This window comes from Oncorhynchus kisutch, linkage group LG5 (assembly GCF_002021735.2).
Source record: "Oncorhynchus kisutch isolate 150728-3 linkage group LG5, Okis_V2, whole genome shotgun sequence".
Classification (NCBI taxonomy): domain Eukaryota; kingdom Metazoa; phylum Chordata; class Actinopteri; order Salmoniformes; family Salmonidae; genus Oncorhynchus; species Oncorhynchus kisutch.
The window spans coordinates 43,395,148-43,420,276 of record NC_034178.2 but is presented as its reverse complement, the minus strand read 5'-3'; the positions used below and the strand labels follow the sequence as shown (position 1 = coordinate 43,420,276).

Below are 25,129 nucleotides of genomic sequence, written 5' to 3'. Positions count from 1 at the left end.
ATCAATTCCCATTATTAAAGTGGCTGGAGTTGAGTCAGTGTGTTGGCAGCAGGCACTCAATGTTAGTGGTGGCTGTTTAACAGTCTGATGGCCTTGAGATAGAAGCTGTTTTTCAGTCTCTCAGTCCCAGCTTTGATGCACCTGTACTGACCTCGCCTTCTGGATGATAGCGGGGTGAACAGGCAGTGGCTCGGGTGGTTGTTGTCCTTGATGATCTTTATGGCCTTCCTGTAACATTGGGTGGTGTAGTTGTCCTGGAGGGCAGGTAGTTTGCCCCCGGTGATGTGTTGTGCAGACCTCACTACCCTCTGGAGAGCCTTACGGTTGTGGGCGGAGCAGTTGCCGTACCAGGCGGTGATACACCCCGACAGGATGCTCTCGATTGTGCATCTGTAGAAGTTTGTGAGTGCTTTTGGTGACAAGCCGAATTTCTTCAGCCTCCTGAGGTTGAAGAGGCGCTGCTGCGCCTTCTTCACGATGCTGTCTGTGTGGGTGGACCAATTCAGTTTGTCTGTGATGTGTACGCCGAGGAACTTAAAACTTACTACCCACTCCACTGCTGTTCCATCGATGTGGATAGGGGGGTGTTTCCTCTGCTGTTTCCTGAAGTCCACAATCCTTTTAGGAACACCTGCTATTTTCATAACAGGTGAATCCAGGTGAAAGCGATAGTCCCTTATCGATGTCACCTGTTAAATCCACTTCAATCAGCGTAGATGAAGGTGAGGAGACAGGTTAAATAAGGATTTTTAAGGCAAGAGACAATTGAGACATGGATTGTGTATGTGTGCCATTCAGAGGGTGAATGGATGGACATGACAAAATATTTAAGTGCCTTTGAATGGGGTATGGTGGTAGGTTTCAGGTGCACCAGTTTGAGTATGTCAAGAACTACAACGTTGCTGGGTTTTTCAAGCTCAACAGATTCCCGTGTGTGTCAAGGATGGTCCACCACCCAAAGGACATCCAGCCAACTTGACACAAATGTGAGAAGCATTGGAGTCAACATGGGCCAGCATCCCTGTGGGTTGCTTTCAACAACCGTGTAGAGTCTATGCCCTGATAAATTGAGGCTGTTCTGAGGGCAAAAGGGGTGCAATTCAATAGTAGGAAGGTGTTCCTAATGTTTTGTACACTCAGTGTATATATATTACCATTAGTAATGTTTATATAGTCCTGCTACCAGTCACTTTGTAGATTCAGCCTTCTAGTGTGTCGGCCTATTAAAATCTCTCAGATATTTTCCTTAAAGTTGCAGATATATTCTCTGTAATATTCTCATTTACCACTCACAGAATTGTAAATAATAATGTTGAAATGTATTAATAATGATGACACCTAATAAAAATGTCAAATATGTGTTTTGGTTGTTTGCCTTTGACTTGTGTACAGAATCCACTCAACACCTTAAACCTGTTCTTTTGAATTGGGCAAATGTATTTATTTTGTTAAACTTATTATTTTACATTTGTTTAGCCTGTTTGCTCTTTTTTTTTCAGTCAGGCAAAATTTGGTATAAAGCTGAGGCATGGGCCTAGAGAAAAGTAACCAAGTCAAGTAAACTTTTTTGTTTGTTTAAAGGTACAGTATGTAACAATTGCTATTTGAAACAGCTCTAAAAAGCCATAATAAAGTGGCAAGGATCACAGAATATAATGCTTTCAAGTTTGGAATTACAGTCGTATGGTACAATTATCCGGGAAAACGTGGCCTGCACACTCTCACATAAGACACGCGCTTCTCCCAGGACAGAGAGGAAGAGGTGAAGCGAGAGTGTTTACTCTGCCCAAAATCTGTCCACTTTAAGAAGATACTTAATTATTAAGCAAGTGTGAAGTTTTTGTTATGGGACAATGAGAAAGTGTCAAATTTAGTCAAGATAAAAATGTATTTTTATTTTGATACATGGGGCTTATTTGATCTAATTTAAGTTTTTTGTAATGCCCACGAATGTTCTATGGGGTTGAGGTCAGGGCTTTGTGATGGCTACTCCAATACCGCGACTTTGTTGTCCTTAAGCCATTTTGCCACATTTTGGAAGTATGCTTGGGGTCATTGTTCTTTTGGAAGACCCATTTGCGACCAAGCTTTAACTTCCTGACTGATGTCTTGAGATGATGCTTCAATATATCCACATAATAATCCATCCTCATGATGCCATCTATTTTGTGAAGTGCACCAGTCCCTCCTGCAGCAAAGCACCCCCACAACCAGATGCTGCCACCCCCGTGCTTCACGGTTGGGATGGTGTTCTTCGGCTTGCAAGCTCCTCCTTTTTCCTCCAAACGTAACGATGGTCATTATGGCCAAACAGTTCTATTTTTGTTTCATCAGACCAGAGGACATTCCTCCCAAAAGTACGATCTTTGTCCCCATGTGCAGTTGCAAACCGTAGTCTGGCATTTTAATGGCGGTTTTGGAGCAGTGGCTTCTTCCTTGGTGTTTATACTTGCATACTATTGTTTGTACAGATGAACGTGGTACCTTCAGGTGTTTGGAAATGGCTTCCAATGATGAACCAGACTTGTGGAGGTCCACAATTATTTTTCTGAGGTTTTGGCTGATTTCTTTTGATTTTCCCATGATGTCAAGCAAAGAGGCACTGAGTTTGAAGGTAGGCCTTGAAATACATCCACAGGTACATTTGTGGAGTGGTTTAAAAATAAGTTCTAATGACTCCAACCTAAGTGTATGTACACTTCGGACTTCTACTGTATATGGCAAGGTAAGCATTCCCAGATAAAAAGAACACAATTACAACGAGGGAAAGACGTAGAGGACTATTCGTACTAAACTTTAAATTGTATTTCCAGGCACTAGCCTGCATCCCATCCTATATTGGTTTACACATGATTCTTCCATCCCCTGGCTGAGTATATAGATACATTATTTGTCTCCTATTGACCTGGAAGAGGTTGTCTTCAATGATATATCCCTTAAACAATGTAAACTAATTTACTTGAAATGAAAGTCTGCTGAAGTGAGACTCTGTCCTTATGTTTCTTGGCTATTTACACTATTTTGTTCAAAAGCTAGTTTGTTTTTCAATATTTGAGTTTAAACTGCTAGGGAAGAGAAGACAACACTTCTATTAGTCAGACTCAATATCACAGGCACCAAACATGACTTGAGTCGCGTTACGACCGCAACTTAAAGGGGCAGGTGACATTTTTTGTCTCATCTGAGATATTTTGGTTCAAAATGAATTAAACAATATACCACAATTCTTCTTACTAGTAATACATTTATAGTTTTATAAACATTACAAAGCATGCTCATCTCTTTTTCTTGTGTTTTGTTGGTGTAATTTTAGCAAAATAAATGTATAATTACATGGTAAAAAAATCTGAGTTAGTGGTTTTTTAAATGTACCTAAATTTTTAAATGTACCTGCCACACTGCCGCAGTAGTACATTTTAGGCCCTGATCCCCTAAATCAGGTAGGCACATTCCTTTTATATGATGTGGGAGTGCCCTTCAGTCTAATGCTTTTGGGATAAAGTTACAAAATTCATTTTGAAGTGCATTAATATAAATATTAAATGCGTTGCATCTACTATGTTACTTAACGATGATAGCTCCCTGAATCTCTCAATCAATCAGAGACGATTACTGCTGGCAAGCAGCACTGCCACAAAATAATATGTTGGCTCTTAGATGGCAATTTGCCAGTGGATACAGTTACTTTTTAAGCAACAATACGAGAGGCCATGTGTTGTTAAAACTGTCATAACACATGGACTCGGGTGTATTATTGCTTTTATACAATGGGTTACCAGCATTAAAAAGAAAGATTCTTTCCCAAATCATCCATTTTCAACGAAACGTGATGCTATAGATATTACTGCACTGTTGGAGCTAGAAACACAAGCATTTCACTACATCCACAATAACATCTGCTAACCACGTATGTGACCAATAAAATGTATTTGATTTGGAGAAAACATGGTTCCACAGCGGACATGGTTCCACAGCGGACATGGTTCCACAGCGGACATGGTTCCACAGAGGACATGGTTCCACAGCAGACATGGTTCCACAGCAGACATGGTTCCACAGCAGACATGGTTCCACAGCAGACATGGTTCCACAGCAGACATGGTTCCACAGCAAACATTGTTCCTGTTGTTTGCATCAAACTTTCGACAACCATCTGTGCTCAGTCCACATATATACGCCAACATATACTGTACCATCTGGAATGCATTGAAGCACATAACTCTCTTTCTTGCTTTGTGTGCATGTGTGAGTGTTTGTGTGCATGTGTGAGTGTTTGTGTGCGTGTGCATGTGTGAGTGTTTGTGTGCGTGTGCATGTGTGAGTGTTTGTGTGCATGTGTGAGTGTTTGTGTGCGTGAGAATGTGTGTGTTCTGTAATACTGGTGTATTTTGGAGACAAGGTTTAGTGGGAGAGCAGCAAGGCAACATCTTGCTCGCTCTCTCTCTCTCTCTCTCTCTCTCGCTTTCTCTCATGTGGCTAAAAAATTTTTGGGGGGTGGGGACAGTCTGGCACAAGTCCCACAACTCACTGACTCATCCAGCCACTAAGAAACAGATCTGCCTGCATCACAACAATCAGTCTGTGTGTGCATGTGTGCATGCTTGAGTGTGTGTGTGTGTGTGTGTGTGTGTGTGTGTGTGTGTGTGTGTGTGTGTGTGTGTGTGTGTGTGTGTGTGTGTGTGTGTGTGTGTGTGTGTGTGTGTGTGTGTGTGTGTGTGTGTGTGTGTGTGTGTGTGTGTGTGTGTGTGTGTGTGTGTGTGTGTGTGTGTGTGTGTGTGTGCGTGTCTTCTGCCCACAATCAATTAGTTCCACATAGTGGGGATTTTAAAGTCTCTGTGCCTCAGATAGAGAGCCAATAGTTATAGAGAATATTTAGTTCCATATGAAAAGAACAGCAACATCTGCCCACAAATGTAAAAACAGAAAAGCACTTTAATAGTTTCTAGAAAGTGAAATAAATTGTTTAATATTCTACCATCAGCTTTTGCCAGTGTTTGAAGTGGAATGAAAAAGGTACAGGGTCTACTCTAGAAAAGGTGCTGACTCAAGCGGTCTCTTCCCTCTAACTTTTCGACAACTCTTCACTGTGAAGAATACTGTATGATTCACACACACACGGATAAATATAATCTGCTGGCTCTGATGCTCTCAACTTTATAAGTATACAGCAGACAGAGAAATGCTCTTAAAAAGAGCTTTGTCAGATGAAAGCATAGATTTCAATACATCAATCCATTCCACGTCTGATGCGAACCGGATTACAATGCCTCTGTACTGAGAGCACTTCACGCTAAGACCTCTACATGCACACCACGCTGAAGATTATATGATGTGTTGTTTTTCAAAGCACAGCGTCACTACAGTGTTTAACCGTATTGCATGTAGAGGGCTTAGCTTGAAGTGCTCTCTGGCCATTGTTGCATTCCATTGACCCGCACATTAATAAAACACAGAGGAGATCCTTTGCTGTGCATCTCCCTGACTCCTGGAGAAAAAGGGAAAGCTGAATTTACAGAAGCCAAAAACGAGTCACTCTTCATGTCAGGGGTATTCATTTATGATTTTCATCACAGCCTGTGACCCTGTCACCTCTGTTAGAATGCAGCCTTTGTAATTTCATGGTTAATATTCAATAGCCACTTGTCCCCTGCGCTTGCTGTGTGCATGGGAAATCTCTAGAGGGGGTGTATGTAATGTGTGTGTATGTGCGTGTCTTTGTGTGTGCTTGTGTACTAGGAAAGGGAAATGGGGTTCGTCACCAGAAAGGCTTCCTCCAAAACAGTTGCAGATGTCCAGAGATGTTCTCTCTCTCTCTCTCACTCTCTCACTCGCTCTCTCCTCCTCCTCACTGAGTGTCTGAGGCCGAGTACTGAAGGGTCTCTCTGTGTGACCTGTAGGGGTGGCCTCCAGTGTTGCCTGTGGCCCGAGGCCACCTCTACACACTGTGGGATGGACAGGCTGGGTAACTGACCTCTACACACTGTGGGATGGACAGGCTGGGGAACTGACCTCTACACACTGTGGGATGGACAGGCTGGGTAACTGACCTCTACACACTGTGGGATGGACAGGCTGGGGAACTGACCTCTACACACTGTGGGGTGGACAGGCTGGGGAACTGACCTCTACACACTGTGGGATGGACAGGCTGGGGAACTGACCTCTACACACTGTGGGATGGGCAGGCTGGGGAACTGACCTCTACACACTGTGGGATGGACAGGCTGGGGAACTGACCTCTACACACTGTGGGATGGACAGGCTGGGGAACTGTACACACCACTCTTAACATCTATTCACATCTGTGATTATCTATGTGGGTATAGTATACAGAGGGGGAGAGAGTAGGTGGGAGAGAAGCATGAGAGGGGGACAGAATGAGTGGAGAAACAGAGAGAAAGCGGGGGGGGGGGGGGGGGATCTCAAACAGTAAAAAGTCCCAGTGTTTCTACACACATTGATGCATTGGCACAAACAGGCATTCCTGCTCAACGACTTTGGCAGACCTTTAAAAAGCATATTAAAGCGCTCTGTTCTGCATGAGGCCAGTTGTTGCTCTGTTTTCTCTACTAAGACAAGGAATGGAGGAGGTGTACAGAACTGTGCAAATACATGGTTATGGGGAAAACAGGGAGAATGGATACGATATGAGGACATACTGTATCTGGACCATCAAAGTGCTACCCAATATTGTAGAGCATGTACAGCTATAGATACTCAACAAACTGGTACAAATCTGAAGATTGACTTGCCTATTAAAATGACTCAATACCTTTTGTCATACACAGTATATTCCTGATTGGTTTCATTATTCCTGTGTGTGTTTTAAGGAGACTTCAGTCTGTTCAGAGCAGAGCTATTTAAGCACTGAGAGCCTTCACTGCACATCAACAACATCAAAGAGTCCATCTTGGCCGTATGCTCTGTGTACACCTCACAATGTCAATCAGAGATAAACAGATACAAGTAGTCTTTGTTACTTTGGATGAGCTTGTTGGACATAATAGTAGCTACATAGAGGGCAGCCATACCTAATAAAAGGAATAGGCACCACGGGTCACTTCTTACACAGTCATTTTATTACACACAGCACTGGGTAAACACTACACACATGTATTGGACATAATGCTTGAATTGACTGCTTTCACCAGAGCAGGCTAACATTACAGTTTATATCCATGAGATGTTTGAAGGCACATTTGATCAAATGTAAAAAAAAAATATTATAATAATAATTAAAAACTCAAATGAGAGATTGCACTGGAAAGGTACCTTGCACTGTTAGGGAATGCAGAAAGTCATTGTTCATCTGGGCATTATCAAGTTGATTTATTTTCCAGTTGTCTCCTAACTATTTGAGTATAAACACTACAACTTGACTAGATTAGCTAGTGTTCCTGTTTGATTCAGAGTGCATCCAAGACAACGAATATCATTATGGCTTCATCTATCTCTCAAATTCACAATTCTGATTTTAAAAAGATTCCATGAAAACTCCCTACATAGTTAGGGCTAGGCATATTTCCAGGGCTTTACCAAACATTGATTGGATGTACAATATCACAACACCTCTCTCTCTCTCTACATAATTCATAAATCAGGGGTAATAATCTTAATGCAACTATTCAATTTGACCTCAGGCCCCGTGTAGAGGTACAGTACAGATAGATAATCCCTCTTCTGAGAGATTGCTAGTATTCCAAGTAAGGAATATCTTTCATTAGCAGGTGCACCCAGTAAAACACGTCTGCAAGCCCTTGGAATCAATAAAGGCAAGAGGCTGGTTTGATAAGCCAAATTATACCCTAAAACCAAGCTGAAAACCTTGTACAGAATATAGGATCCATAGAGAAAGATGTATCACAAAACAAACCTGACGTAGCAGGAGTAAAATATACGCCTGAAACTAGACCCCTACATACTGGTCTTGATGAGAAGAAAAAAAGTTTATCTTCTGCACTGTTCAACCAATCCAGTAAATGTGGAGGAGGAGTTAAGATGGAAAGTCGTCTTGTTAACGTCCAAAAGTGGAATAGCATCAGAGGCTCTATTTCCATTTTCCCTGAAAACCAGAACATCCGGATGTTGGAGACTCGGCAGAGGCTAAGCTACAAAAACTATTTTCTTTGGTATGAGAAAACTCACACAGTCATGCGAGGATCCACACAGTGCCAGACCAGAGCAATCAGGAGCCACAGGATATTCAATATAAACACATGATTTAGTCCAAATTGCATATGAGTTGCTGGGCAGAAAGGTGTATGTGTTGTAGTGTTTGAGTTTGCAGAACCTATTCTATAATCATACAACTAATCTACGTACCATTCAAATTAGTTAGCAAAATATCCCCAGATATCTTACATCTGGGAATAAAATAACATTTTGAAGAACTACTGCTTTACAGGGAGAGAGGTTGGAGCTGATAACATAGAAATGTAATTTTCATACTGGAAGAGAAGAAAAAAATGGACATAAAATAAGATGGATTAATATCATTTTTGTAGTGAGGAGAGACAATCCAGGCCTGGAGTAAAGTGGAGGCCTTCCGTTCATATACAGTACAGTACATTAGAATGACAGATATCAGGTAAAGGCCTTGAGAGTTTGAATGATCTCTCCCAGTCTACCTGTTAGGTCTGAAATCTGTTTACAACATGGAAATCATTCAAAATATCCAGACAGTATGGTTAAGATTCAAAATAAAATTGCAGAAAGAGGAAAGCCCTAAGAGAAAGAGCTCTCCTTTCACATGTTTGAGTAAGATGGAGGATGTGTCCTTTGCTAGGTCTGTCTACAACGCGCCTACGGGTCATGGACAAACACGGGACTCTACTGTAGTGACCAGTTTTCTTCTCCTGATCTTCGAGCGTCAAAGGGTGTGCAGACTTTCGTTCAGCCCAGCACTAACCCACCTGATTCAAATCATCAACTAAAAATCAATATCTTGATTAGCTGAATTAGATGTGCTAATAATGGGCTATGGAACAAAATGTCTGTAGCATTGTTGGCCCATTTCCATTGGTTTGTAGCTGAGCCCCCTACTCCCAGTCCAAGCAACTCTGACAGGACAACTGCGGTAGACAGACCCTCCACATGGACTGTGCACGTCGAGAAAGAAACGGTTAGCACTAAAACTGGAAGACTTTAACCTTGCCAAGGACAAACTAGAGTGCTGCTCAGATCTGAGCGACCATTTTCCCATTACTCTGCAGTCTTATCTACTGAAACACAAAAATCCTGTTAAATGGGGCCATTTTCTCATTTGCCTTCAAGGTCATTCTCATGCATGGAGAGCCAGTCATTGTGCTGCTGAGCCTTTGGAGACACAGGGTGTTCTGCTGTAATAAGAGATGGCTCACAGAGTCCAAAAGAACAGTCCAGAGAGAGAAGCTGTCCAGAACCATCGCTGTAGCACAGCGACCGTACAGTAGAAAAACTAGATAAATCAGTTGACCGATATTAGCCTTTAGCAGAAAGATTTGTTTCGCTATTTATTCCACAGATAAAGCATAGATATTATTGTAACGACCCTGGGTTTATAAGCGCGGAAATCGACTCTGCCGCTTGAGCATGCTTTTGCGGCACAGTCGATAGCGCGCTGGAAGGTCATGGGTTCGAGACCTGCTCCCTGCTGTTTCGTTACATTATATGCATAGAATAAACAAATACGTCTGCTCATTTATGGTAACTTTTTTAATGGTCAATGGTTGCCTGAAGAGGGCGCTCTATGAGCTGCTCATTGAACATCATTCAGGCCTAGGTCACAACGTGAGAGAGTAGGCATGGTGGTTAGCCTGTGAGTAGCTTGCCACAGCCAACGTATTTGAATAAGTATATAATCAAAAGTACACTTCACCAAGCAAGCAGCCCTGTCCTCATCACATTCTCACTTAGTTAACGTCAGCTCAGCTATCTGGCCAGCAACGTAGCTCACTTTGCTAGCTAGCAATATATGCTACTTATGTGCAACACTTGTCAAGCGCCAAAGTGAACAATCGTTCTTGATACAAAAATAACACTGTTACTGTCTGGGCCTATTATATTAGCCAGTGGGCTTATTTAGTTTGTTTTCCGAAATCTGCAATCTGCAAAAAGCAGGCCATGTGCTTGCGTTCATGATGAGATAACTCTAGCTAGCTAGCTAGCTAAATGAGAACGTGTGACTAAAACAAGTGCGGCGATCATTTGCCTGCATAAATGTTTTTAGTCATCAGCGCAAGCCATTTGCAGTTGAAAATTACAGCCAATATATTCGTATTGAATAACAGTGATGTAGATATGGTTTCTGTAAGAAAACATTGTCGTAATGAACAGCTAGCTTGTGCTTGTCATATCCTACTCTCATTGCAAGGTTGCCATAAAGTGTTTGTTTACATGACCTCTGACTGTTGTAGACGCTGGTAATCTACTCAAGACAAATGCTGACGCTGACACCTAGCGGTGAGATTAGGAACAGCATGTTACTGCATTTCAATGCTTATTTGTGAACAGTGCAGTTTCAGATTTACTTTGAGACTAAGTTTAATTCATTCAACCTTGTGGTGGTTTAACACAAGCACTTTTGCATACTTCTTATCCACTGCCATAGATAGGGACAACTTAAAAGATTTGTTTAAGAAGGGACACTAAACAAGTTTTACTGTTGTATTTATAGAGGATATAGTTGCTTTTTTGTGGATATCTTAAATAATGTTTACTTTAATATTTTGTTAAGAAATTATAATTTAGAGTATCCGTTAATCCTTTGGAGCACAATTTGTGTAAAAAAAAGTATGTTATTCACATCTAAAAACAATATATTGGGTGATATATCAGTAAATCAGTGACTTTGCCTCCCTCCTATCGTTATCAGACCCAAGAATCCCATATCGATCTAAGCAAAACATATGCATAACAATGAGAGATATAGTAAACCGACAAGCAACACAGAGGAGGTGAGCAGGAGAAGCCAAAGAGTAGTCCCTGTCCTTTGATTGGTCAATTCCAACGGATTGTCCACAACATTGAACAATGTCAGCGCTCTACCTTGGTCAAAGCCAATGATATGTCCTTACATTGACCAATGATCCGCCCCTCCACTGCCTTCTCTACTGAGCCAGAGAGGAAGAGGTGAAGCGATAAGCAGACCGCCTGCCTTTGGGACAATGACTCCCATTGTTAGGTTGGAGACAAGACCATCTTGTCATTATATACAGTATCTCTGACTGAGCCTGAGCTGTGTCAGTGAGTGAGATATATATATATATATATATATATATATATATATCGCCCTGTGTAGTTTGAAAGGCTCAGGAGGAGAAACAGAGGCCGCAGCACTCCATACAGATCTCCAGGCAGTCTGCAGACTCGCAGCACGCATCGATGATCCCACAGTCCATGTCACATGGCAGCTCACAGTCGCCACACTCCTCGGAGGCACAGCAGCAACAGAAACACGCCGAGTCGTCCCCCGCACACGAACCACAGGTGGCACAGTCCAACACGATGTTACACAGAGTCAGGAACTCACAGAACAGACAGGCCAGGATACAGTGAACACAACAGTCTGAGGGAGAGAAGGAGAGTTATTCATATTTATTTGACCTGGTACTTGATTACAATGCATAGTGTTTTGAGAAGAGGGAGAGATGGAAGAGAGAGAGGAGAGGTGGGGTACTACAGTGAGATGGACAGAAGTAGGTAGCTTCTCACCATCCTGTGCCTCTATAGGTATCTGGGAGCTGTTGCTCTTGGAGGAGCTCTTGCTCCTCTTGCTGCTCTGAGAGGTGATGGAGGGGTTGGACTGGAGCTTCTTAGGGTTCTTCAACTCCGATGAGGAACACGAGGAGGAGGAAGAGGCCGCCCTGGGTAGGGAGTTGGGGGCCGGCCGATCATGAAGCCCTCCGTTCCTCACTCCATTGGGGTGAGAGGCATGTGTGTTGGTGGTGTGTGTGCAGTGCGGGGTGTGTGTGTGCGGGGTGTGTGTGTGGGGCTTGGCTCCATTGCGTAGCTGGCTGGTGGGCTGGGTTAGGCAAGGCTGGGTGGGATGTATGGGGGTAGATCGTGTCTGGGGTTGACCTGAGGACAGGAACAAAGAAAAATAAGAAAAACAATTACAATAGTTGCTTTCATTGTAACTGTGGGACACATGGGAAATGTAGTCATTGATACAGCATGCCCCAACGCTTCCTGGGAAGGGCCATGTGTACTGTGCTGACTTCTGACCCTGCTCATCTAGACGCTTACACAACAAACCCCAGACACTCTACGCTCCTCCTCGCCGCTTTTTCTCCTTTCCTCTCTTCTCCTCCCCTCCTCTCCTCTCTTCTCCTCCCCTCCTCTCCCCTCTCCTCCTGCCCTGTCCTCCCCTCTCACTGCCAGGGCTGAAACACAAGTTGGTGGGAGAAACTTTTCTTGGACAGCACATCATTTCAGATAATCCCCTTAAGAAATAGGCCTAAACTTGGGCCAGCTCAATCCAGTTTGACAAACTCAAGAATCTATTAAAATAATTTACCAAGGACAATTGGTGCTTCATGGTCTCCTAATGCCAGCTGCACATTGCTAGGTGCACCATACATTGATATGTAACTCGTGACTATGATGCGTATCTGGTTGCTTGTTTTAAGTCTTTGATTTATGTGGACAGAGAGGCTGAAATGGCCTGGTTCTCTCTCTTCACAGTATGAAATGTAGGCTACACACATTTACGCATATATATACGCACGCACACGCACACACGCACACACACTCAGACAGCCTCAGCCCAGGCTCAGGGTGTTTACAACCTACAAACCCTGTACTGTTCCTCCTCTAAGTCAGACCAGGGTTGATCTTGGCTGGCCAACATATTTTACTCTGAGCACCACAAAATACTAATTACACTGAGAGAAAGAACAACGTGGTGAAAAGCAGACCTCCTCTGCCAAACCAAACAGAGGCCCTGAAAAAGAGAGAGGGCTAAAATGGAACCATGGTTGTGATATATTATGATAAAATTTAATACCATCCTATCGAGGCTCTAAATATTTTCTAGACCTGAACACACAGATGGAGAGAGGTGTAACATCCCAGGGTAGAATACCACTACAGGATGTCCTGAGAGAAACACTCACAGACACACACATACCGGGGGCTGAGATGCAGTGAAACAACATTAGATAATCGTTCAGAGACAGATAACCATGCTAGGACTGATGTGATTGGCCTGGCCAGGTTCACACCACCAATCGAGTGTGATTCAGCATTTTTTAACCTCACTCCAGATGTCTGGCAGTGAGGAGGGGGGCAGCAGTCACAGGGAAACATATCTTTCTCTTCTAAAGAATAGCAAAAGTCAATACCTGCTCGGCTGCATTGTCTCCTTTCTTACCCTTTTCCCTCTCTTTTTGTCTCACCCTCTCTCTTTCCCCCGGTCTCTCAATTTAACCACTCATATTTCCAAAATTACAGTACAATACAGTATAAGGGTTTGGTTTTGTCGAGAGAAGAGAGAGAACACACACACGCAATTACAGAGCCAAAATTGCAGCCACCAACCCTAGTCATAGTCAATTTTAGTGAAACCACACAGAGCGATGCCAGGCTTTTACCCCACATCTCTCTGCTACTGTAGTCATTCTCTATGTGGTACATGTCTGGTTAACAATTCCTTTGGTTGGGAAAGACAACAGCAGCAGGAACACAATATTGTTTGTTTTTCTGAATTCCATTGGATTTAAAAAATATATATTGTTGGAAATGGAGAGAGGAGTAACATCACACTGAACAGAGTCAAATATCTGGATATTATTTAGAGTGGTATGAGAGTTCATTCAACCTTCTCCCTTTGCATGTGTGTTGTCAGTCGGTTTGGAGTGTGTGTGTGTGTGTGTGCGCGCGCGTGTGTGTGTGTGTGTGTGCACAAAAAGGCTGGTTGCATGGGCATCTGGCAGACAGAAAGACAGACAAACTGAGTTTCAGAGAGGTCATGACTATGTACACATACGAACGCACAAATGCGCACACACACACACACACATAGAGTGAGAGAGGGGGGGGGGGGGGTGTTTGTGAGATAGAGATGCAGAGGAGAGTGTGTGTGAGGGAGGGTGAGAGAGATCTGCTCTACGGATATACACCCCTTAGCTTTGACTCTCGTCTATTTTGGTTTAGGAGTGATGTAAGGGCGTGCCACAGAAACACAATGATTCAGCAGTTCATAGTTAAAAATAAGAACAAATAAACAGCTAAATGACTGTGGGCTTAATATGATGAGACTGGCACACCACAGACTGAAGGAGAACAGAGGGGGAGGAAGAGCAGAGAGAGGGAGAAGTGGGGTGAGACTGAGGATAGGAGATATTTTACTGTGCAAAAGTGTTAGACCAGCCTAGGCCTGAAAGTGTAGGACCAGCCTAGACCTGAAAGTGTAGGACCAGCCTAGGCCTGAAAATGTAGAACCAGTATAGGACTGAAAGTGTAGGACCAACCTAGGACTGAAAGTGTAGGACCAGCCTAGGACTGAAAGTGTAGGACCAGCATCGGCCTGAAAGTGTAGGACCAGCATGGGCCTGAAAGTGTAGGACCAGCATGGGCCTGAAAGTGTAGGACCAGCATAGGACTAAAAGTGTAGGACCAGCATGGGCCTGAAAGTGTAGGACCGGCATAGGACTGAAAGTGTAGGAGCAGCATAGGTCTGAAAGTGTAGGACCAGCCTAGACCTGAAAATGTAGGAGAGAGAGAGACAGCTGACAGCGAGAGCTGAGAGAGAGCTGAGAGACAGCTGAGAAAGAGAGACAGTTGAGTTATTATTATTATTTATTATTATTTATTGTTGAATGTATGGTTATTTTGACACTTGGTTATTGTTGTTACTGTTGTCCCGTTGACAATTTTGATTCTCATTTTTATAAGCTTTGGCAATATGCACAGTGGGGCAAAAAAGTATTTTGTCAGCCACCAATTGTGCAAGTTCTCCCACTTAAAAAGATGAGAGGCCTGTAATTTTCATCATATGTACACTTCAACTATGACAGAGGTCTGTGAGAGCCAGAAATCTTGCTTGTTTGTAGGTGACCAAATACTTATTTTCCACCATAATTTGCAAATAAATTCGTTAAAAATCCTACAATGTGATTTTCAGGATTTTTTTCTTCTCATTTTGTCTGTCATAGTTGAATGACTATGATGACAATTACAGGCCTCTCATATTTTTAAGTGGGAGAACTTGCACAATTGGTGGCTGACTAAATACTTTTTTGCCCCACTGTACATTGTTACTCATGCCAGTAAAGCAAATCGAATTGAATTGAGAGCTGAGAGAGCTGAGGGAGAGAGAGAGCTGAGAGCGAGAGACAGCTGAGAGAGAGAGACAGCTGAGAGAGAGAGCTGAGAGACAGCTGAGAGAGAGAGACAGCTGAGAGACAGCTGAGAGAGAGACAGCTGAGAGAGAGAGAGAGCTGAGAGACAGCTGAGAGAGAGAGAGCTGAGAGAGTGAAAGGCCCAGTGTAGGCCCAGCCTGTTGCCTGTAGCGATGGGAGTGTGGTATGTCTGGCTTGAGAGAGTGTGACTCACAGTCTGCTGACAGCTCACCCCCCCCCCTACCTTCTCTCTCTCTAAATTCCTCCATCCGCTCACCTCCCATTACCCTACAGACAGCCAACCTTTCTTCTCACCTCCTCCCCCTCTCTCTAAATCGCTCTCCTCCCACTCCCTCCCCATCATCTCTCCTTCCATCAGCCTCCTCCCAAGACACTGGCCTCCAGCGAAAGGCTATGATTACTGCTGATCACTGCACCCCTCTATCTTTCCAACCTCCCTCCTCCCCTCTTCCTCTCCTACCTCTCTCTTTCCTCCCTTTTCCTCTCCTTCCCCTTGCCCCCTCCCTCCGTCAGTGACTCAGCAGTCTGAGCAGTAGACAGTAAACAGAGTGCTGTTTGTGCCAGCTAAGCTGCTCAGACCAGGCCATCTGAACTAGATCAGCGCTGTGAGGTTCAAATCAAATCACAATTTTATTTGTCACATACACATGGTTAGCAGATGTTAATGCGAGTGTAGCAAAATGCTTGTGCTTCTAGTTCCGACAATGCAGTAATATCCAACGAGTAAACTAACCTAACAATTTCACAACAACTACCTTATACACACAAGTATATATATAGGAATGAATAAGAATATGTACATAAAAAAATATATGAATGAGTGATGGTATAGAACGGCATAGGCAAGATGCCGTAGATGGTATAGAGTACAGTATATACATATGAAAGTGGCATTGTTTAAAGTGGCTAGTGATACATTTATTACATCAAGATGGCAAGATGCAGTAGAGGGTATAGAGTACAGTATATGCATATGAGATGAGTAATGTAGGGTATGTAAACATTATATGAAGTGGCATTGTTTAAAGTGGCTAGTGATACATTTATTACATCCATTTTTCCATTATTAAAGTGGCTGGAGTTGAGTCAGTGTGTTGGCAGCAGCCACTCAGTGTTAGTGATGGCTGTTTAACAGTCTGATAGCCTTGAGATAGAAGCTGTTTTTCAGTCTCTCTGTCCCTGCTTTGATGCACCTGTACTGACCTCGCCTTCTGGATGATAGCGGGGTGAACAGGCAGTGGCTCGGGTGGTTGTTGTCCTTGATGATCTTTTTGGCCTTCCTGTAACATCGGGTGGTGTAGGTGTCCTGGAGGGCAGGTAGTTTGCCCCCGGTGATGCGTTGTGCAGACCTCACTACCCTCTGGAGAGCCTTATGGTTATGGGCAGAGCAGTTGCCGTACCAGGTGGTGATACAGCCCGACAGGATGCTCTTGATTGTGCATCTGTAAAAGTTTGTGAGTGCTTTTGGTGACAAGCCGAATTTCTTCAGCCTCCTGAGGTTGAAGAGGTGCTGCTGCGCCTTCTTCACCACACTGTCTGTGTGGGTGGACCATTTCAGTTTGTCCGTGATGTGTACGCCAAGGAACTTAAAACTTTCTACCCTCTCCACTGCTGTCCCGTCGATGTGGATAGGGTGGTGCTCCCTCTGCTGTTTCCTGAAGTCCACGATTATCTGAATATGTCTGTAAACACACCAGCCAGCTGGTCTCCACATGCTCTGAGGACGTGGCTGGGATGCCGTCTGCGCCTGCAGCCTTGCGAGGGTTGACACATTTAAATGTTTTACTCACGTCGGCTGCAGTGAAGGAGAGCCCTCACGTTTTGGTAGTGGGCCGTGTCAGTGGCACTGTATTGTTCTCAAAGCGAGCAAAGAAGTTGTTTAGTCTGTCTGGGAGCAAGACATCCTGGTCCGCGACGGGGCTGGTTTTCCTTTTATAGTCCGTGATTGACTGTAGACCCTGCCACATACCTCTCGTGTCTGAGCCATTGAATATCGACTCTACTTTGTCTCTATACTGACACTTAGCTTGTTTGATTGCCTTGCGGAGGGAATAGCTACACTGTTTGTACTCGGTCATGTTTCCGGTCACCTTTCTCTGATTAAAAGCAGTGGTTCGCATTTTCAGTTTTGCACGAATGCTGCCATCAATCCACGGTTTCTGGTTGGGGAATGTTTTAATAGACACTGTGGGTATGACATCGCTGATGCACTTGCTAATAAACCCGCTCACCGAATCAGCATATTCATCAATGTTGTTGTTCGATGCAATGCGGAACATATCCCAGTACACGTGATCGAAGCAATCTTGAAGCGTGGAATCCGATTGGTCGGACCAGCGTTGGACAGACCTGAGCGCAGGAGCTTCCTGTTTTAGTTTCTGTCTATAGGCTGGGAGCAACAAAATGGAGTCATGGTCAGCTTTTCCTGGACCATTGTGCTCCCTTCCTACATTTAAAACAGGAACACCAGAGTGACACCTAGCACCTTGACCAGGGATCACAGCTAATCACAATTTAGGGCTTTACAATGGTAGGTACTGTCACCTTGTCCTTCCACTGTCACCTTATTCACCTATGTCACCAAAAACAATGTGACCCCATAATCCAATGTCTGATTCAGCTCATTTCAATCACAATCCATAGGGATGGGCAATCTAATCTCGGAATAGCAAAGTGTGGTATTCCTAAAGGGTGGAATTCTTAAAGAAGTGCAGCCTATTTCCCTAAGTAGAGTGTTGTGAGTGTGAAACGAAGGCTGAGCGAGGCAGGATGAACAGTGATTTAGGATAAAAGCTCTACTTAACTGGGAGATTGTGGTAAAAACAGGGATTTTTTTTTAATTAATTTATATTTGACCTTTATTTAAGCAAGTCAGTTAAGTACAAATTCTTATTTTCAATGACGGCCTAGGAACAGTGGGTGCCTGTTCAGAGGCAGAATGACCTTGTCAGCTCAGGGATATGAACTTGCAAACTTTTGGTTACTAGTCCAACGCTCTAACCACTAGGCTACCCTGCCACGAATTAAGGAAGTGGGAGAGAGGAGAGAAGGAAAGGGAAACATGAAAGTTAACACAGAGGAGAGAAGGAAAGGGAAACATGACAGTTAACACAGAGGAGAGAAGGAAAGGGAAACATGAAAGTTAACACAGAGGAGAGTGGGAAGGGAAACATGAAAGTTAACACAGAGGAGAGAAGGAAAGGGAAACATGAAAGTTAACACAGAGGAGAGAAGGAAAGGGAAACATGACAGTTAACACAGAGGAGAGAAGGAAAGGGAAACATGAAAGTTAACACAGAGGAGAGTGGGAAGGGAAACATGAAAGTTAACACAGAGGAGAGAAGGAAAGGGAAACATGAAAGTTAACACAGAGGAGAGAAGGAAAGGGAAACATGAAAGTTAATACAGAGGAGAGTGGGAAGGGGAAACATGAAAGTTAACACAGAGGAGAGAAGGAAAGGGAAACATGAAAGTTAACACAGAGGAGAGAAGGAAAGGGAAACATGAAAGTTAACACAGAGGAGAGTGGGAAGGGAAACATGAAAGTTAATACAAAGGAGAGAAGGAAAGGGAAACATGAAAGTTAACACAGAGGAGAGAAGGAAAGGGAAACATGAAAGTTAATACAGAGGAGAGTGGGAAGGGGAAACATGAAAGTTAACACATAGGAGAGTGGGAAGGGGAAAGAATGGGTCAGAGGTTAAGTTGGGGTTCACTGTCGGTGACAAATGGTCTCCTTCAACAGAAATGATGTACTCTTTCCAGGCCCTTTGTGTGTGTGTGCGTGTGTGTCACCTTCAGGTCCGACGCCTCCAGGATAAAGAGGAGGATGAGGAAGAGGAGAGATTCATCACAGACTGGTGTGTAATTAAAGGCACTGTGTCACGATCTTGTTACATTTCACACTGGCAACACGCTAACCCAGTTCACATCCCCTTTAATGATCCCAGCATCATACGTACCTCACCAAACTGCCAACTCAGCCTTTCCATGGCAGTATTGTGTGTGCGTGATTGTACGCCTTACAAAGCTAAAAACTAAATATTGCTATTGTCTGTATGGAGTGTTTTCTGACTGAAGTTGTACAAATTGAGTCATGAATCCCATCTCTGTGTTTCATTGTGGTGCCAGAGAAAGTGAGTGAGGGAGTGTGACTGAGGGGTCTGACAGTGTTAGCAGTGTGGTTAAGGTTAGGGTTAAAGTTAAAATCCGATTTTAAGAAGAGAAACTGTATAAATAGGCAGGGTTTATTAGTTTGTGGCTGTGGTAACTAGTGACGACCACCTGTAGGAGCAGAAGAAGAACTGAGGTTTGGATGGAAACAGAAGGTCCCCAAAGTAAAGATCAGTCAAGAGTCAGACAGCCTTTCACCCAGTTACCAACCCCCAAACACACACCGCTCCTCCCACATTCTCATTGAAAATAAGAATTTGTTCTTAACTGACTTGCCTAGTAAAATAAAGGTACAATTTTAAAAAATATTTTAAAAATGACTAACAGAGCTTATTTTAAGACTCCCATAAAAACAGGAGAGCCCAAAGGAGGATTTATCATGAGTTAGAATAGTGTAACCAGCACTCACTTATTCAGAGCTTTTTACTGGCAGTCTGAATAGGACTGTGACGTAGGCTTAAGCCACTGACCGTGTCAATGACGTGTATCAACTATGAGGCTGCTTTATTGAATCAATGTGCCTGAGAAACAGAAACACACTACCCAACTACCAAAGAGAATAGCATACACACATGTGGCACCACACACACAACAGCACACACACTCTAACAGCTCACTCTGCACATTGTTCTCAGACAGCTTGTCAGAGGCCCAGCGCCAGACACATGCTACAAGCATGATGTCATCACTGCGAGACAGAGCATCTGGGCTGCAGAATGCAATCTACACATGTCCTTTACATCATGACATCATCACGCACACACAAACCATAGTCATCTAGTAGCAGCAAGAGCCACTATTTCATATTTCATAATCAGTGTACCGGCCATAGACAAACTCTCTCTCTCTTTATTGATGTGGTTGAGGCAGAGTGAGGGGGTCTATAAAGTTAGTCACAGTGTTCCTGTAGGGTGCTGATGATACAACTGTACAACTTCCAAATGTATGCACACACTCACACACAAACATGCACACGCAGCACGAGCCCCACACACACACAAGCCATCTGCATCAACAGAGAAAACCAGACGTAACAGCGGGAGGATGGGAGGGGTGAGGGAAGGATGAAGGGAGGATGAGAGGGAGGGAGGTAGAGTTGGATTCAGTTGCTTGCAGATGCTGATCTTAGGTCAGTTTTACATTGTCTCTCTAATGATTAAGGTTGGGATTTGGGGAGGGAACGATGTACCTACGGCCAACATTTAACTGGAGCAGGAGGAAAGTTGGAAGGAGAGAGGTATATGGGAATGGAAGAAGGGAGGTACAGGGGGATGAGGAAGGTATAGGGGGATAAGGGAGGTATAGAGGGTGGAGAGAGGTACAGGGGGATGAGGAAGGTATAGGGGGTGGAGGGAGATATAGGGGGTGGAGGGAGGTATAGAGGGTGGAGGGAGGTACAGGGGGATGAGGAAGGTATAGGGGGTGGAGGGAGGTATAGGGGGATGAGGAAGGGATAGGGGGATAAGGGAGGTATAGGGGGTGGAGGGAGGTATAGGGGGTGGAGGGAGGTATAGGGGGATGAGGAAGGGATAGGGGGATGAGGAAGGGATAGGGGGTGGAGGGAGAAAGAGATAGGGGAATGGAAAAAGGGGAATGGAAGAAGGGAGGTACAGGGGATGGAAGGAGGGAGATATAGGGGAATGGAGGGAGGTATAGGAAAATGGAGGGAGGTATAGGGGGTGGAGGGAGGTATAGGTGGATGAGGAAGGGATAGGGGGATAAGGGAGGTATAGGGGGTGGAGGGAGGTATAGAGGGATAAGGAAGGTATAGGGGGTGGAGGGAGGTATAGGGGGTGGAGGGAGGTATAGGGGGATGAGGAAGGCATAGGGGTGGAGGGAGAAAGAGATAGGGGAATGGAAAAAGGGGAATGGAAGAAGGGAGGTACAGGGGATGGAAGGAGGGAGATATAGGGGAATGGAGGGAGGTATAGGGGAATGGAGGGAGGTATAGGGGGTGGAGGGAGGTATAGGGGGATGAGGAAGGGATAGGGGGATGAGGAAGGTATAGGGGGATAAGGGAGGTATAGGGGGATAAGGGAGGTATAGGGTGTGGAGGGAGAAAGAGATAGGGGAAAGGAAGAAGAGGAATGGAAGAAGGGAGGTACAGGGGATGGAAGGAGGGAGATATAGGGGAATGGAGGGAGGTATAGGGGAATGGAAGGAAGGAGGGAGGTACAGGGGATGGAGGGAGGTATAGGGGGATGGAAGGAGGGAGGTATAGAGGAATGGAAGAAAGGAGGTACAGGGGATGGAGGGAGGTATAGGGGGATGGAAGGAGGGAGATATAGGGGAATGGAGGGAGGTATAGGGGATTGGAGGTATAGGGGAATGGAGGGAGGGAGTTATAGGGGGATGGAGGGAGGTATAGGGGATTGGAGGTATAGGGGAATGGAGGGAAGGAGGTATAGGGGGATGGAGGGAGGGAGGTATAGGGGGATGGAGGGAGTTATAGGGGGATGGAGGGAGGTATAGGGGGATGGAGGGAGGTATAGGGGGATGGAGGGAGGTATAGGGGGATGGAGGGAGGTATAGGGGGATGGAGGGAGGTATAGGGGGATGTAGGGAGGTATAGGGGGATGGAGGGAGGTATAGGGGAATGGAGGGAGGGAGGTATAGGGGATTGGAAGAAAGGAGGTACAGGGGATGGAGGGAGGTATAGGGGGATGGAAGGAGGGAGATATAGGGGAATGGAGGGAGGTATAGGGGATTGGAGGTATAGGGGAATGGAGGGAGGGAGTTATAGGGGGATGGAGGGAGGTATAGGGAGATGGAGGGAGGTATAGGGGATGGAGTGAGGTATAGGGAGGTATAGGGAGGTATAGGGAGATGGAAGGAGGGAGGTATAGAGGGATGGAGGGATGTATTGGGGAATGGTGGGAGGTATAGGGAGATGGAGGGAGGTATAGGGAGATGGAGGGAGGTATAGGGAGATGGAGGGAGGTATAGGGCAATGGTGGGAGGTATAGGGCAATGGTGGGAGGTATAGGGGAATGGTGGGAGGTATGGGGAGATGGAAGGAGGTATAGGGGAATGGTGGGAGGTATGGGGAAATGGAGGGAGGTATCAGGGAATGGATGTAGTTATATGGAATGGAGGGAGGTATAAAGGGGATGGAGGTATAGGGATGATAGAGGGAGGGATAGGGAAATGGCAGGTGAAAGAGGGGGTCTGGGTGAGATGGGGCTTGTACATGTTGTCTGTAGTTGGTTAACTCTTGTGGTAGCAGCACAGGGTATGGAGCTGGGCGGCAGCACAGGGTAAGGAGCTGGGCAGCAGCACAGGGTATGGAGCTGGGCAGCAGCACAGGTTATGGAGCTGGGCAGCAGCACAGGGTAAGGAGCTGGGCAGCAGCACAGGGTATGTACTGGGCATCAGCACAGGGTAAGGAGCTGGGCAGCAGCACAGGGTATGGAGCTGGGCATCAGCACAGGGTAAGGAGCTGGGCAGCAGCACAGGGTAAGGAGCTGGGCAGCAGCACAGGGTAAGGAGCTGGGCAGCAGCACAGGGTAAGGAGCTGGGCAGCAGCACAGGGTATGTACTGGGCATCAGCACAGGGTAAGGAGCTGGGCAGCAGCACAGGGTAAGGAGCTGGGCAGCAGCACAGGGTAAGGAGCTGGGCAGCAGCACAGGGTATGGAGCTGGGCAGCAGCACAGGGTAAGGAGCTGGGCAGCAGCACAGGGTAAGGAGCTGGGCAGCAGCACAGGGTAAGGAGCTGGGCAGCAGCACAGGGTATGGAGCTGGGCAGCAGCACAGGGTAAGGAGCTGGGCAGCAGCACAGGGTAAGGAGCTGGGCAGCAGCACAGGGTAAGGAGCTGGGCAGCAGCACAGGGTATGGAGCTGGGCAGCAGCACAGGGTAAGGAGCTGGGCAGCAGCACAGGGTAAGGAGCTGGGCAGCAGCACAGGGTATGGAGCTGGGCAGCAGCACAGGGTATGTACTGGGCATCAGCACAGGGTATGTACTGGGCATCAGCACAGGGTATGGAACTGGGCAGCAGCACAGGGTATGTACTGGGCAGCAGCACAGGGTATGGAGCTGGTTTTATGGAGGACATAACATAAAAGAGAGAATAATGTTGGATCCAGACCTACACTTACACACACACCCCAGACCCAGACACCCCAGACACACCAGACCCAGACACCCCAGACCCAGACACCCCAGACCCAGACACCCCAGACCCACACACACCCCAGACCCAGACACACATACCAGACCCACACACACCCCAGACCCAGACACCCCAGACCCAGACCCAGACACCCCAGACACACACACACCCAAGACCCAGACACCCCAGACCCAGACACCCTAGACCCAGACACCCCAGACCCAGACACACCCTAGACCCAGACACCCCAGACCCAGACACACCCTAGACCCAGACACCCCAGACCCACACACACCCCAGACCAAGACACACCCCAGACCCAGACACCCCAGACCCAGAGAGGTGTTTCATTTGGTTGTAGCATGTGGCGTGTTGCGTGTAGACACTTGTTCTGCAGCAATTCGGAACCTAGCCCACTTAACTCCCTCTGTTGACATTTCCATTCAGAGGCGTGTGTATGTGAGTGTGTATCTGACCTATTTCTTGGGGCTGTGTGTGTTCATTCAGGGTCGAGACAGTGTGACTCACAACACCAGTGGAACCCAAACATTTAGTGTGCGTGATTGTGTGTGTGTGTGTGTGTGTGTGTGTGCGAGATATATGTGTCTCTCCCAGATAATGGTCTTGCTAGGTGTGGTCAGAGAGAGAGAGAGAGAGAGGAAGGACATACACATTCACAAAACCCTTATGAAGACGACAAACAAAAAAAGCTATGAACTGTTATACTTGAATTCTTCTAAAGTTAATGAATGTCTCCTCAAGTTGCTGAGAACAACTGAAACAGCAATATTTTGTTACTGACTGAAGCTATGTTGTTTGGCCTTTGGTAGAGTTGCCAATGTACAGTGCTCTTAAGCCTGGTTCACACTGGAGGCCTTAATGCTCAAATTAGTTTTGTTTTTCAAATCCGTTTTGGAATATTGACTGTCCAAACAGCAAGTTACAAATGACCAAATCGGATTTGTGCATGTTTAGACATCAGTCATTTGCTGACATGGCTACTCTAGTTGTCATAGTAACAACGGGTGTGTGCGCAGTGGTGTAGTCTGATTGGTGGTGTAGCAGGCTAAGGTGACAACAATACCTGCCATGGATGAATTTACAAAATCATCGTATGAGAAGACTTTTAAAGCCTCAAAGAACAAGATGATCCAACTTTAAAAACAAGTCCTTTTTGGCTAGCCACAGCAGACAACTAGATAGTTAGGTCGCCATTTTGCTTTCTAGCACATTCACTCATTTGTCTTTAAACAATCGACAAGTTACCACATGTTATTGTCAAACTTTCAGAGTAGCTAGCAAGCACCTAGATATGTCAAATGTACATTGAAGTCATTTAGCAGAGGCTCTTACCCAGATCGACTCATAGGAGCGATTAGAGTTAAGTGCCTCGCTCAAGGATACATTGACAGATTTTCCCCCTAGTTGGTTCGGGGATTCAAACTAGTGACCTTTCGGTTACTGGCCCAAAACTTTCAACTATTAAGCCCTAACAGTCTAAAAA

General features: G+C 45.3%; 1 protein-coding gene across 1 annotated transcript; it reads right to left on the bottom strand.

Annotated features, from left to right (window-relative positions):
- Positions 1-7,057: 7,057 nt before the first annotated feature.
- On the bottom strand, positions 7,058-20,192 carry mdfi (MyoD family inhibitor). The gene is made up of 3 exons (XM_031823899.1): positions 20,125-20,192; positions 11,692-12,116; positions 7,058-11,545 (listed from the first exon to the last, which is right to left on the bottom strand). Exons 1-3 carry the CDS (start codon positions 20,190-20,192, stop codon positions 11,289-11,291), a joined length of 750 nt encoding a protein of 249 aa, XP_031679759.1. The 3' UTR covers positions 7,058-11,288.
- Between the last annotated feature and the right edge of the window lie 4,937 nt (positions 20,193-25,129).

Coding starts and splice junctions, on each gene's coding strand:
- mdfi (XM_031823899.1), bottom strand. CDS start 20,192: ATGCTTGTAGCATGTGTCTGGCGCTGGGCCTCTGACAAGCTGTCTGAG. Junction 12,117..20,124: donor AACAATGTGCAGAGTGAGCT/GTTAGAGTGTGT, acceptor TGTGTCCCACAG/TTACAATGAAAGCAACTATT. Junction 11,546..11,691: donor ACCTATAGAGGCACAGGATG/GTGAGAAGCTAC, acceptor TCTCTCCCTCAG/ACTGTTGTGTTCACTGTATC.